Source organism: Macadamia integrifolia, chromosome 9 (assembly GCF_013358625.1).
Source record: "Macadamia integrifolia cultivar HAES 741 chromosome 9, SCU_Mint_v3, whole genome shotgun sequence".
In the NCBI taxonomy this organism is placed as follows: Eukaryota; Viridiplantae; Streptophyta; class Magnoliopsida; order Proteales; family Proteaceae; genus Macadamia; species Macadamia integrifolia.
Genome location: NC_056565.1, coordinates 21,025,162 through 21,040,009, shown reverse-complemented (window position 1 = coordinate 21,040,009; position 14,848 = coordinate 21,025,162). Strand labels below are relative to the sequence as shown.

The following is a 14,848-nucleotide window of genomic DNA, read 5'->3' as shown; positions in this document are numbered from 1 at the left end:
CCAGTAATCTGCTTTTGAAATAAAAAAAGGTTGTTTGTATGAAGGGAAGGGCATCATTGTTCTTTTCTGAGTAAGATTTGATTTGCATATATAGCCATTGGTAACAGTAGGTTGGTTATGCAAATTGCAAAATCACACATTAGATAAATTCATTGTAGATCACACTAGTGACTGCAAACATGAATGGAGTGTAGTTAATCAAGCCCTTAATCACAAAGTAGAGGTAATGTAACATTGAATCACGAGTGATCCAATCCCAGGTAGGATCTTTAGTGAATTCAATAAAAATCAGATTTAGGGACAGATAGTATGAACAAAACAAAAATAAGAGAATGAAGGGAAGAATGGGGCTAGAGGAAAAGGTTGGGTTGAGTATCTCACTCTTCCCTAGGGCATCTCACCCAAGTTGTCTCTCACAACACTGCATCTCACAGTTTTTCCAGCACAAAGCTTTTTTTTTTTTTTTTTTTTCATTCAATCAAATTCGTGTTCAATGTTGTAGCCCCTTACAAACTTATGTAGAAGGCTCAAAACTGACTCAAACACTAAAAAGGAAAGGCCTAACACATTACTTAACTAATTGAGAAACCTAAACTGACTAGAAAACTGAAATAACAAAGAATATAGACTCAAAATAGGTCTCTAACTAAACTAATGAATTAAATCCCGTTTTCCTATTTGTTACCCATATTTTAGGCCCATTAAAGTGACCCATTATAAAGAAAACTCATGGGATCAAAGGCCCAACACATACATAACTCCAACCTAAGGCTTATTTGCAATAAAATAAGCCCATTAAGTGACTTATCTGCATCAGGAGGATGAAAAAAGGTGAATCTACTGCTAATGATGGGTCTTCCTTCATTGCTTGTAGGATTTCTCTGCAATCCAGATTTTGCTTTGAAACCCACATTCTGTATCTTCTGATAATGGGGATGTCAAGACGTATGGGTATTGCAGGAGTACTTTGGTCACAATATTATTTTTAATAATTAAGGGTATTTCTGTCATAAAATAAATTATTGAAAAAAGGGCATACCCAATGCACTAGGCTCTTACCACTACAAGATCTAAGGAGGGTCATAATGTCAACAACCTTATGGCCCTTACCTCCACTTCACGGAGAGGCTGTATCCCGATCATAAAACACATTATTACTTGTTGATAAGTATTGAGATGCTTAGGGTTCAGTTTAAACCTCATGTGCTTGCTTCTCGTTTGTTTGTTCTTTCTTTTCTTCTCTCTTCCCTATTGATTTTCATTGTAGATCAGTTTTTGATACTAATCACAAAGGACAAGTCAATAAAATAAGCCCACCTTCTGTGATTCTTTTGCATCGAAAGGTTTTGTGCAATGGAGCAATGTCTACATAACATCCATGGTTGTGCCTCTCTTTAAGACCTTTTTTCCCCATTGGATCTAAATTCATTGCTACTATCCTTGCTTGCAAAGAAATGACACAATTTCCCCACATTCTAGTGTTAGAAGTTTGGGGAAAGAGATTTAGGCTTCTTAGTTGGCCCCTGTAGTCATTTCCAAATTTTGGAGATTATTTTCCCCAATTCAAGTGAGTGCAACAAACTAGCAAAACTGCAAAAGTATTTGGTTTCTTGCTAGTAATGAAGCTCTTCCAATAGTGACAAAGTGGTGCAACGGTAAGGTTGCTCCATTGTGACCAAGTGGTCACTGGTTCAAGTCAGAATGAAGCCTTTTTGCGAAGCGGGGGTAAGGCTGCGTACATTATGGCCCTCCCTAGACCCCGTAGTGACGGGAGCCTCATGTACTGTGTATGCCCTTTTAATGAAACTCTTCCACTTGCTGCCACTTGGAGGTCAACTGCCTTTGCTACTTTAAGAGTTACGCTAGGTTTTGTCTGATAAGGTGTAGGCCCCATAGAATTGGTCCAGCCCTACAACTCTTAGGTTGAGCTCCCCAAGAAACCCGGATGAAATACAGATACCTCTGATGAGAACACCTAATAACCCATCCACTGAGAGAAGGTCAAGGTCGCAATGTCGAATGCCTTCCTCTCTCTCTCTCTCTCTCTCACACACACACACACACACACACACACACTCTCTCTCTCTCTCTCCTCTCCCCCTTTTGTACAATTTATTTTTTAGTAAAAAAAGGGAAGAAGGAACCATAGATGGATACTATTGTCATGGATGGAAATATATATATATATATATATTCAAACACCACCTCATTTGTTTTGCATTGCAGCCAATGTTGGATGTGCCAATATATGGAAGAATTGCGACACTTGAGCTTTTTCGACCGCATGTAAGTTTCTCTTTGTCAGTGTTGATTGACCAGTTGTGTTATTTGTTCTTTTTTCCTTTCCTCTTTCTCATTGAATGCTCTATGTGGTGACTTCATTCTTATCTCTTTTCTATCTTGTATTTCTACAGGGTGAAGTGCAGGATTTCCTATTTATAGCTACAGAGAGATACAAATTCTGTGTTCTTCAATGGGATACAGACACATCTGAGCTCATAACAAGGTTTTATTCTGAAACAATAATTAGATTTAGTAATTTTATATATTTTTTATACCAAGATTACAAGGGTAGTCCTAATATTATTGATATGATTTATTTTGATGAATTATGGATTTATTGATTCAGACAAGACATAAATGGTCACGAAACACTAGTAATTTTCTAAGATCTCCCATTCATAAAAAAGGCTGTTCCTTCTATGTAAATGCCAATTCATAGAAGAGAGAATAATTTGGCAGAATTTAGAAGACACAATTCTCCAACTAACAGCACACCTCTCACCAAGAGGCTAAACAAGGATGAGAAAAGAAAAATTGAATCAAACAATGCATGGGATACTTTACAATGAAATAGACTGCCAACAATGTATCCTTGATCTGACAAGCTTATACCTACAACGTCATATGCCATGTCTGTGGCTGACCTGTGCTTCCAAGAGGACAAGGTGTTCATGTAAGTCTTCAATACCCTAATAAGATAACAGAATCTTTAGGGGCAACCTGCTTGAGAGCGCATCTAACCTATCACATTATTGAAACCCTTTCTCCTATAATGTCTGCAGAGCTTGTCCTCAGAACGTATCCAATCCAAAGATGATGAAATAAAATGAACTCTAGTTTGAATCACCATCCCCAGCTGAGATCTCATGGACTCCCACTGCTTTCCCATTCCATTTCCTCCTAAATTGTGAAATAGCTTATGGCGTCTGATTCCCAAGTGAACACTCATCTATATTTAGCTTTGAAAAGTCATTATTAAGGAGTTTAGGATTATAACAGGAAGAACTGGACTCTTATACCAAAATGCATTTGGGTGTCAAAGGCTTGAATCCTTTTTTGTAACTCTTCCAAAATGATTATAAGAGCCATCTAATCCTCTTGAAAGGTGTCCTAGAATCATAGTTGTCAAGATGTCACCTAGGTGCTGCCTTGGCATCCAAGCAGTTTTTTGGAGTCTAGGCAACTGTTGCCATAGTCCAAGGCGCAGGTTCGAACCAGGTTTGGCACTTATTTATGCCAAACATTATTTATGACTTTGTAATTATCTCTTCATTTAGTTAATTGATTTTGTAATTATTTCTCCATTTCCTTAATATATTATTTATAAATGAGGAAACACCTCCCAAATGAATCTATTGAAAATAGTTAAAAATTCAAATTCCAAAAGGATAAAAATATAACTTCCCAGTTCAAAAAAAAAGAAAAAAAAAAAAAAAAAAAAAAAAAAAACTGATTTTTTTGTTGTAAGGTAGATTTTCAACCTTCAAATGGTACCGTTTTTCTCAAATATAAAAATTTCATGAATCTTATTGTGATAGACCATCACTAAAAATTGAAAGGGCGGCAAAATAATCTTTTGCTTTGATGTCTAAAAAATTTATTTTCATTCAGGTAGATTTTAAATAGTATTCACAAACACCAAATAAGGTTTGAACGGAACATAACTCCTTCAATATAAATCAGATTTAAGCAATCTTGGATTTGTTGGAAAGCTGATTTTGTGCTCTACCTAATACAAAAGAATCTCATGTAAAAATAAAATCATTTGACCGGTCGAACTTATTAGGGAACAAGAACATTTTTCAAAATGTTGATTGTTGATGAATCGATGTGACTTAATGTTGATTTTTGGTGACTTGATGTGGCTTGATATTGATTTTTGATGACTTGATGCGGCTTAATATTGATTTTTGATGATATAAGGTATATATTGTAACATATTAAACAATGGTAGAAAGAGGGAAAATAAAAAATAACACTTGGGCACCTAGTCAGGTGCCTTGGCGCCTAAGCTCTTAGGAACCCCTCCACCGCCTTGGGTTTGCCTTGTCGCCTTGACAACTATGCCTAGAATCTCTATTATAAGAGTATAAGAGGATTTAGGGATCGGAGACACATGATGCCTTTGGGTTGTCAGTATTTTTGTTTCTCTATGTAATGACTAAATCTCATTATATTTATCTATTGAATAAAGTTGTGTCACATCCTTATATTCACGCAACTCATGATTTTTTATTGTTTCCCAGAGCAATGGGTGATGTTTCAGATCGCATAGGTCGCCCAACAGACAATGGCCAGGTATATTACTTCTCCTTGTATGGTTGGCTCTGTTTCCATTTTTATTTATGTGTGAAATTTTGTTGTGATATCTTATGGAATTTTTGAGTGTAACTGTACGGAATATTTACACTTATCTAAGAGTTGTGAACTCTGTTTGAATCTTATTATGTTTTTTTGGGAAAATAGAGATGTCATGACTAATAAGTAAATTTCTTCTTGTCTTTATAGATTGGCATAATTGATCCTGATTGTAGATTAATCGGTCTCCATCTTTATGATGGCTTGTTCAAGGTATGTAGCCCATTTTTTGGAGAGCATAAAGGACAAAGAAAAAATATATAAAGGACAGAGAAATTTTGTTGTAACATTCTAGCAGAACTGTTTCAATTTTTCTTGCTCTATGGATTTTTTCTAGTTGATAATTTTAAAAATTTTTGAATGATCCCCAAAATTTTCTCCTTCAGGTTATACCGTTTGATAATAAAGGACAGCTTAAGGAAGCATTTAATATTAGGTATTTGCTTTCTCTTTTGTTCTTTTTACTAATCTAATTGTTAACAATCATATTTCTTAGTGGAAAGAGAAGAAAAGTATAATGGGCATGATTTTTTAGTTTTTCATGACCTATTTCTTTTTTTGGTTTCTTGTAGAGATTTCAAAAGTGCAGCTAGTTTCTGCTCATGGTTGCTCAACTTAAGTCTTATATCATCCTTTGGGATGATCTGTAGAACTTATGAGAGTCTTGCTTATTTTCTTCATTCTAAATTTCTAATTTTTTTCTGATTCAGAGGCATGATGGTCATTGCTATCGCTCTATTCCAAGATTTCCTATTTTATTGTATAGGGCAAGAAGGTTGTTGAAGATTGTAACACTGTACTACTAGAAAATGGTTTTGATGGAAGGGTTGAGGCATAAGGGTAAAGTTGGTGGTTTTGAATTTATTGTTATATAGAGAAGGATTTGAACACTAGTTTAGGGTTTTGAGATTTGTACTTAACTCGAAAGCATGACGGAAATAGCCTGTCCATGAATTGGGGGTAAGGCTGCATACATTATGACCCTCCCTAGACCCCACAATGGCGGAAGCCTTGTACATTAGGTATGCCCTTTTGTATCCCCCCGCCCGGTAGCATGAAGGAGAAAAGGTGAAATAAGGAGAGCAGTTGAGATAAATTTTTCTCTAATTTAAATACACCAGTTGACACCTCTAGGTGATGGAGGGCTAGTAGGGAAAGGGAAGAAATCCTTGAGAGAACTTAGAGTTGCAAGGGAGGGAGAGGAGTCGCACAAAGAAGGGGGGGAGAATCGCACGCACTTAGCCCGCAGGCACACACCACAATATCAACTCATAACTTCATTCTTCAATCTGATATGCCTATTGGTGACAACAAATTTAAAGGAAAAATAAAAGACAGAAATAGAAACTCAACTGAAATAGAAGCTAGCCTAAACTAGGAAGTAATTCATAAAAGAAAATGAGCTCTAAACCTACTCTAACTCCTACTTACTCAACTTCCTAAATAAACAATATAAAATAAAGTAAATATACTATTTCCCAAATAAATCAGACTTCTAAAATTCTACTAGATCTAGGACTCAAATATGGATCTGGTTCTGTCTGGATACCCAGATGGATATAGATCGCTCAATGGGTGCGTACCTGCATCACTAGGCTTGATTGGAGGACCTGGTCTGCTACTAAGGGTGGACATATTTCTGTTTCACACTCTCTCTTCTTGTAATGGAGATGGAGAAGCCTCAGTGGATTGAGAAGCTTTTGAAGATGAAATTTCCTAGTGAGGCAACTGTGTTTCACAAATGCTATTGAAGATTTCTTTATCTTCCTTCCTTTTTTTTTTCGGATACCTATTGTTAAAGATAAGTTTTTGATTGTTGATCATTTATTCAGAGAGTGGAAAATCCAAACAGGTTTAGTCTTTGCGGTCTGTCTGATCTGATGTTGAGATGGAATCGCTACTTCTGTTCTTACCCTGCCCTGTACCTCAGTTTGTCTTGGGGAAGGTCCTGTGTAAAATTTAATAAATGTTTGAATGTTCAAAAGATATGCCTAACATGAATTCATCCTGGTGGAGTCTTGGTCCTAGCAGAAAAGGGAGATTGCTCTAGAGTATATGCCCAATAGTGTTGTACTGGACTTATTAGCAGGAAAGGAACTCCATGGTCTTCAAGAGTAAGAAGAACCTGGTGAGAGATGTCTTCAACCTGAATTATTTTGGTCTTCTAACATTGAAGATGAAAAGTCTCTGCATTGGCTGGCTGCACGGTTGACTAATGATCCAGTGTATTATGGATGCTTTTGGACCTATTTGTACAAGTTATGTATGTCCTTGGATTTTGTCACTACTTTTGATCGGCACATTGCCAATCATTGAATGAAACATACATTTGACTTTCTCCTGGAAAGAATCAAAGGGTTTTTTACGGATTCAATCTAATGCCATGGTAGATTTCAGAATCTTACCCACAACAGTATCGGATAACCCACAACCAGCAGGTTAACATCACATATAACCCCTAATCTAGGGTTCAGAATAACCCCCAAATCAGATCAATTGATGGTAACCATCAGTACTCCAATCCCCCAAAACGAAGATCTAACGGTCGGATCTCAAGTTATGATCAAGGTAATAAAATAGAATCTAGTTCTCAGATTTAGAAAAAACGCAATATCTCAGCAACCATATGGCAGAATTACATGAAAACTTGAGTATAACCAGGACTCCATGAGTTTTTTAACATATGTGAAAAGTCAAACCAATCCAATGGCTATATATCTCAGATCAACAGCACCAAAAATTAGCTACTGAGAATCAATTTTAGAAACTAACAATAGCCATCAATGCACAGGGCAGAATGGTTCCACACTACAGTCGAAGGAAGACCTTGTATATCAGAAGAAAACTTAAAAAATATACCACGATCTGATGGCTGGATGAATGAATAGTACCTTCATTGTCTCAGATCAGAAAACTCCAAACAGAAACCTTATGCTTGTAGCGGACCTTACTGATTTAATAGCAGCAGATTATATGGCTTCCACAGGTATCAATCGACATCAACAAAGTACGTCACTTGTAGCAAAAATTGATATGCTTACCTCTGTTTCAGAAACAGAAAAGAAGAAGAAGGAGAAATGACGGGAGCATCCCACTCATGCCTTGCTAGCTTCAAACCAGGAGCACTAGTTTATCACTAAGCTTCACTGTTTCTCACAGCAGTTCTCATCTCTCAAAGAAGAACAAAGCACAAGGCATTGGTTTCTAGTGCTGCCCTTTCTTTTATTAATAAGTTAACCCCTGTTACAGAAATAGAAGTCTACAAAATAGAAACTAATATTTCGCACTCTAACAGCCACATCCTACTACTAAACAAGTAATAATAAGAGTAGAAACAAATTATTAAAGAAATTTTCGAATTGTCTCCTATGCAAGGCATAAAAAGAAGCCCTTATTAGGTCCAAGCCTGGCCCATTAGTTGAGCCTGTTTGCTACCATTTCGCCTAAAAGCTCGAAATGCTAGGGAAGGGCAGCATCAATGTATACATCAACACTCCTTCGCACGTGCAGGCCAAGATCCTATGGTCTTTGCACGTGGAGCTCACACGGAATTTCCTTCGTACGGATCCGATGGGGAAGAAACGTTGGAAAAACTCTTCCGATGTACTTCTCAGGAGTTGAACACTTGACCTCCCTGCTCTGATACCATGTTTGCTACTGTTTCATCTAAAAGCTTTAACTGTTAGGGAAGGGCAGCATCAATGTGTACATCAACATAGCCTAAAACATGAACTGTAACTGGCTTTAAGGTTGGCTCAATGGGGCATATCGGCTGGGTTCGAACAATACTGCTGGTCCTTCTTCTCTTCCACCTCCTTCGATCTACATCAGTTTTCCATTTAGTTTGAGTGATCTTGATAGGAAAGGTTATGACATAATGGAACACACATGTGGCAGCAACTCTGTTTTCTTCCAAATGGAAATATTTTTCTTATTTCTTAAAGCATTCATAGACAATAAAATAAGGAAAATACAGATTGCAATCGGATGTATTTTCACTCTTCATATACTGTTTTTATTGGCTAATATATTTGTAAACTATTGTGTTATATGTAAAATCGGCCATATACAGCCATATTATATCCAAGTCAATATGTCTATCAGTCATACCTGATAACATGCTTTTACTCTCTCTCTCTCTCTCTTTTGGGGGTTTTTAATTTATTGAATTTTAGCAGTAGTAATGATTTTCTGACAAAATAAATTAAAGTTCTAAGAGATATCCAACTTACTAATACCAATTCATAGATTGGTTAAGACTAACCAGTGAATAACTATATGACTTTTGACAAAATGGTTATGGAGATTTCACTATGAAGGAATTGGTTCCTTGGAGATCTATTAGTGGGCAGAAGTATGGTTTTCAAGTTAATGGGGAGTGGGACTAAAGAAGAGTTCACATTTCTCATGTTGGGGGGGGGGGGAGGTTTGGAAGAATATAATCAGACACTTTGATCAGTTTATATCTCTTACTTTTATGGTGTGGGTTTGTGGATCAAAAGTTCAGTTTTAGGAAGATGTTGGGTTAGTGACTCTGCTGTGGCTTTTCGAAGACTTTTAGTTTGCTCCTACATGGAAATTTTGAATGGAATTATTTATTGGAATTTCTTATGCTTTGGCATTGTCTGGGCGCTTGGTATCAGCCTTGTATTCTCATTGTTATGATAGCCAGTTATCAATCTATCGGGAATGTATGTCAAGTACAACAAACAAAAATAACTAGGAATTTTGTTTCTGCATTTATTGTGAACAATCTGAATTATGGTCAAGATTTAATCCATATCTAATCATTCACTATATGTTCTCTTATGTTGTTTGCATTCTCTAAATTCTTACACCCATGAATTTGACTTCCAATTTCAGGCTTGAAGAGCTTCAAGTTTTGGATATCAAGTTCCTCTATGGTTGTTCAAAACCTACAATTGTTGTTCTGTATCAGGTCTTAAGTTTATTTCTCTGTCTTACGTGCTTTCAAGCTGTTTCCTGTCTCTCTTGTAATCAAGAGATTAGCATTGCTGTTCTGCATGTGAAGCTTTTGTAGGATACTGGGGTCTGGGTGACTTCTGTTAATAGTCTATCCCATGGGGTACCTTTGATGGGGTTTTTCATCCTGCCCTTCTTCCTAGTAAATGATAGTCTACCTGTATATCTTGAAGCGCAACTATGATAACCTTATCGTGTATTAAATATTCTGAAATGCAGGATAACAAAGATGCAAGGCACGTTAAAACATATGAGGTTGCACTCAAGGATAAAGATTTTGTTGAGGGCCCATGGTCACAGAATAATCTGGACAATGGAGCTGGTCTTCTAATACCTGTTCCAATGCCTCTGGGTGGTGTTATTATTATTGGAGAAGAAACTATTGTGTACTGTAGTGCCTCTGCATTCAAAGCAATACCAACTAGACCGGTATTAATATGTTTTATTTAAGCTTACTGTGAATTATATATTATTTATATCACATTTTATACCAAATTATACTAAAACTCCTGGCTGTAGTAGTGGCAGAGCTCAAAGATGTATAACATGCTATTTGTTAATCCCTTTGATGTGCTTTTCCAGTCAATCACAAGGGCCTATGGGAGGGTTGATGCTGATGGTTCACGATACTTGCTTAGTGATCATGCAGGATTGCTTCACTTACTTGTGATCACCCATGAGAGAGAAAGGTTACAAAAATTAGTTGTATGCAATTTTTAGCCAGAAAGACCAATTTTTTTGGTAGATGCCTGAAATCCCAAATGGAAGTTTCAAATTCCTTTGTGAGAACAGAATTTTCAGATAATCTATCTCGTTTTGTAAGAAATGATCTTTCACATTGTTGAATACATTTTCCTACTTCTGAAGTTTTTATCTCTTGGTTTCTTTTAGGGTTACTGGACTTAAGATCGAGCTCTTGGGAGAGACTTCAATTGCATCGACGATATCGTATCTTGATAATGCATTTGTCTATGTTGGTTCGAGCTATGGAGATTCTCAGGTGTTTTGAGGAAATGAAAGTTTTATTTTGTTATTCATTAATTCTAAATACTATATTCATGTCTTTTCATTGAGCTCATTCCCAAACCCCATTACCTCCATACACATCCTTTGTTCAGTCTATGGATTACCTCTTTAATTGGCCCTAACCTTAAAAAGCGTACCATCGCCTCACTTTGAGATTGAACCCAATTAATGAATTATTTCCAAGTTATTATAATTTCTATTTTATTCATCTGAAAGTCTTAGCCTTGTTCAAAAGGTTGAGATACTACATCAGTCTGACATAAGGGTTCCCATCCAGCCTAGATAAATCATCTGAATCGATAATCTTAATTGTTTTTAGTGGGTCCTGTGTATACTGTCTTCACAGTTGGATGTGGATTCTCATTTTTCTTTTGTGTGGGACCAGTAAATGATCTGATGGGAAAAATGAGAAACTCATAAGGAAATGTAGAGACAGTTGACTGAGCCTTGAGTTGGAATATTCACTGGGGATCCTGATATGTGAGTTTGTTTGTGGTAAAGCTTTGGTTTAATTATGGGCATTCTAGAGGTTTCACTTTTAGATAGCTGTTTCCCACATTTGGGCTAGGCCCTATTTGGGCTTCTTATCCTTCTTTCCATCCCCCTGTTTAATATGTTATCTCTTTCACTGTTGCCTTTCGAAAGACTGAAAATAAAAATCACTCGTTGATCATTGATGCCTCCATTTTGTAGTGCATACTCAAGGCATATACTAAGCCTGAAACAATGAAGACTTTTATAATCTTCTTTAGTTTGACATTTCCTTACATTTACTTGGTCTATGGTGTGCGTCACTGATTGATGCCATTACAAGTGGTTCTTATGCTTAGGTTGTTTTAATTTCTTTGATTTTCTGGTCAACAAACTGGAAACTGAATTTATGCAACATTTCTCTACAGCTCATAAAGCTAAATCTCCAACCTGATGCAAAAGGTTCATATGTAGAAGTGTTAGAAAGATATGTGAATTTGGGGCCTATTGTGGACTTTTGTGTGGTTGACCTTGAGAGGCAAGGCCAAGGTCAGGTGGTAACTTGCTCAGGAGCTTATAAAGATGGTTCTCTTCGCATTGTTAGAAATGGCATAGGAATTAATGAACAGGTACGTAGTTGCAAGTGCCTTTATTTCTTTGGAAATCCCCAATATTATGTCTTTTAATGGTTTATTGAACTCTCTTTTGTTGTGTGCTTTTCTTGCTGCAGGCATCAGTAGAGCTTCAAGGTATCAAAGGAATGTGGTCTTTAAGATCATCTACCGATGATCCTTATGACACCTTCTTGGTTGTAAGCTTTATTAGTGAGACTCGAATTTTGGCAATGAATGCTGATGACGAGTTAGAAGAAACTGAGATAGAAGGATTCTATTCTCAAGCACAGACTTTGTTCTGCCATGATGCTGTACACAATCAGCTTGTACAAGTAGGTTTTCTACTTTTCATATTTTTGCCTGTTATTAATCTTCTTGTTGTATTGGTAAATATTTCTTTTAGATTGGCTCTTGTTAGGTAGTTGTTTACATAGTTGTTTAGGCAACTAGGCAACCCAAGGCATTGTGGGGGTGTTGTAGGCGTCCATTATGTGTAATACAGCTATGATATAACCATGCTTATATGCTACATCAAGAATCAACAGATCTCCATATAAATTGAACAATGATTATTGCAATATTTCTAGAAAGAGAAACTAGGAAACCAATCTCCGTTTTCAATGAATAAATATTCATATTTTCCCACTCGGTGAGAACTTGAGAACCATAATTTAAATCAGAACTGACAAACAGAAATAATATATACACACATGAAACAGGGAAGAAGAAACAGAGAAGAGAAGAAAAAACAACGAGGAAGAAGAAAGGGGAAAAAGAAAAAAAAAAGAAGAAGTAGAAGTCGGAGTTGGAGTTGCAGTTATCAAAAAAGATATCCTTATAAATAAATAAATAAATAAATACAAGCCGCATTATGGACAGTTTGATTCATTTAATATCCTGTATAATCTCTGTCTTAAGCTGAAATTCTTTAACTAGAGCCTCGTTATGCAGGCAAGGGGTAGAATTCCCCCAGTAGACCTGCAGGTAATTGACCCAAAAGGAATTTGAAGGAGAAAATCCAAAAATAAAACTTGCACAAGGATGTAATTTAATGGAGAAAGAGTAGAAACAGCAGAACTAATGAAAGATAATTGCCGGAAAAAATTAATTAGCGAAAGAGAGAGCCAAACCTGCAATAAGAATGTTAAGACTCCAGGATGCAATACTGGGAATGAAAACAGAGTATCTTGAGTCCCATTCGAAGTTCAGAAGAACTACATGAAGGGGCCATTGAACGGCTGGAAAAATCCTGGGTCTGCTTATGGAAGTAGAAATGGAGGCAGATGAGTTTCTAGTGGATGGGTACTCTGAGATAGAACGAGAACTAAAATGGTTTAGACAATTCACCCCCTTTGGCAAAGGCTATATCCGAATCTTAAAGACGAAATTAGATGTTTCGAATTCATCACGGTATATGAATCAAATTTTCAATTCGTAAGGCTGCGTACATTTGCCACTTCCCGACCCTGCAGTAGCGGGGCCTCGTGCACTGGTCCCAAATCTTTGTTGTTTCTTTTTCCAATAAACGTTGGTTACATTTCATTATATTATTTGTACCCGTAACTGGTTTCTGGATGGGAGTGCTCTTGGACTAGTTGATCTGTCTCTGAACCAACGTGCCTATGACTTCGTTTCCCAAGAAATCTGTGTGGGCAGTTAAGTTGGTATGGAAGAACTGCTGCGCCGCGGAAATCCTTCTCTATACAAGTTCTCGTACGAGGTTTTTGAACAGAACTTTGATAGGAGAGGTGTAAGCACCACAACGGGAACCTACCTCTCTTTGTCTGATTCTAGAGGTAGGGTCCCATTGAGTTCTTACTTCTTCATGTCTACAATTCTGAAAATTACTGCAGTAAATCAGGTAGGTTGCTAGGGTAGTTTCCTATCCACAATTCTGGTATTTAACTAGAAGAGTTTTCCTGGAATATAGGAAGAATAGCCTGTGCAGGTAGAAAGATAAAGAATGCATCAGGTGAGGCAAGGGACTCTCCATCTGATGAAAGATTGTGTCCAGGATCTGGTCATATAAGCATTGCTTCTTCTGGTTGGCTTTCCAAACGAATCCACCTGCATCTATGTAAATGCTGGTTCATCAATAATAAGCAAGAAAAGCATTTTGAATTGTTGATTCATTGTCAGAGATGGCTTAGAACCAATAGTTCATTATGAGTGGTTGTGGACGTCTGTTTCTCTCCCAACTGTGCTATATCACCCCAAGCTAAGTGGAGCATGCATGAAGGAGTTCTTCTAATCTATTCCTTGGCACAGCTGGGCCATCCTGGACTTGAACCAGAGACCTCGCCCGTGAAGTAAATCATCGCACCTATGATCCAACCAAGTGGGAGAGAATCACAAAATTTTTTTTCGAGAGCGATTCATCCTTCCCGAATGCAGCAGTGCATTCCTACTTGAACCAATTCTTGGTATAGGTTTTACCATATTTTATCCTCTTATAAGTACGAGTCAGATATATATGGATATATCCATTTCATGTCGAAACAGATCCTTTATTTGTGGATTGGATCCTTTAGAGAGTGTCTGTTTATTTTAGAAAGATTATCCTTGTCTTTGCTTATGTATTTTTTGGGCTACTTTAGTTAATGAAAGGAAATTGCGGATGTAATCAATCCCAGATAGTACTAATAACAGGCTCCAAACAGTAGGCAAACAATAGACTCAGATATGGACAGAAGTACAACTGAGAAGTAAAGCCTAGATTAGGTCAAAACTTGAATGGATTGTATAACTCACAAAACAGGGCTTGGATGAGTGTGAAATTTGGATTGATTGGAGGTCTTATATAAGGCAAACAAACCCTCAAAATTTGATCAAATTCTGCTGTCTGGTTGGGAGTTGCTGGTTGCATGAAAAAGAAACTTTTTGGAAGAAAACCACTAGCCACAGCTACTGGCCTTGGATGGGCTTCCAAGGCTGGTCAAGTGTGTCACCCTTGGGATGCTGAATGAGTTCTCAAAAGCCTGATATGATCAGGTTACAGATCTGAAAGAACCATGGTTTGAACCTCCTTCCAGAAAATCTGGAAAAAAAACTGAGATCGATGGAGGGAGACTTGAGTCTTCTGACCAGCAACAATGGTGATCTGTTAACAGCTT

At 37.1% G+C, this 14,848-nt stretch overlaps 1 protein-coding gene across 1 annotated transcript in view; it reads left to right on the top strand.

Annotated features, from left to right (window-relative positions):
- LOC122088553 (DNA damage-binding protein 1) overlaps positions 1–14,848 on the top strand; it is a 33,328-nt gene that overhangs the window by 6,003 nt on the left and 12,477 nt on the right. Inside the window, exons 3-13 of the mRNA XM_042657854.1 lie at positions 2,227–2,286; positions 2,415–2,506; positions 4,530–4,581; positions 4,792–4,854; positions 5,028–5,077; positions 9,505–9,580; positions 9,844–10,053; positions 10,207–10,313; positions 10,516–10,624; positions 11,550–11,750; positions 11,852–12,067. Of these exons, the coding sequence (XP_042513788.1) occupies positions 2,227–2,286; positions 2,415–2,506; positions 4,530–4,581; positions 4,792–4,854; positions 5,028–5,077; positions 9,505–9,580; positions 9,844–10,053; positions 10,207–10,313; positions 10,516–10,624; positions 11,550–11,750; positions 11,852–12,067 (1,236 nt within the window). The remainder of the gene's footprint in view (positions 1–2,226; positions 2,287–2,414; positions 2,507–4,529; positions 4,582–4,791; positions 4,855–5,027; positions 5,078–9,504; positions 9,581–9,843; positions 10,054–10,206; positions 10,314–10,515; positions 10,625–11,549; positions 11,751–11,851; positions 12,068–14,848) is intronic.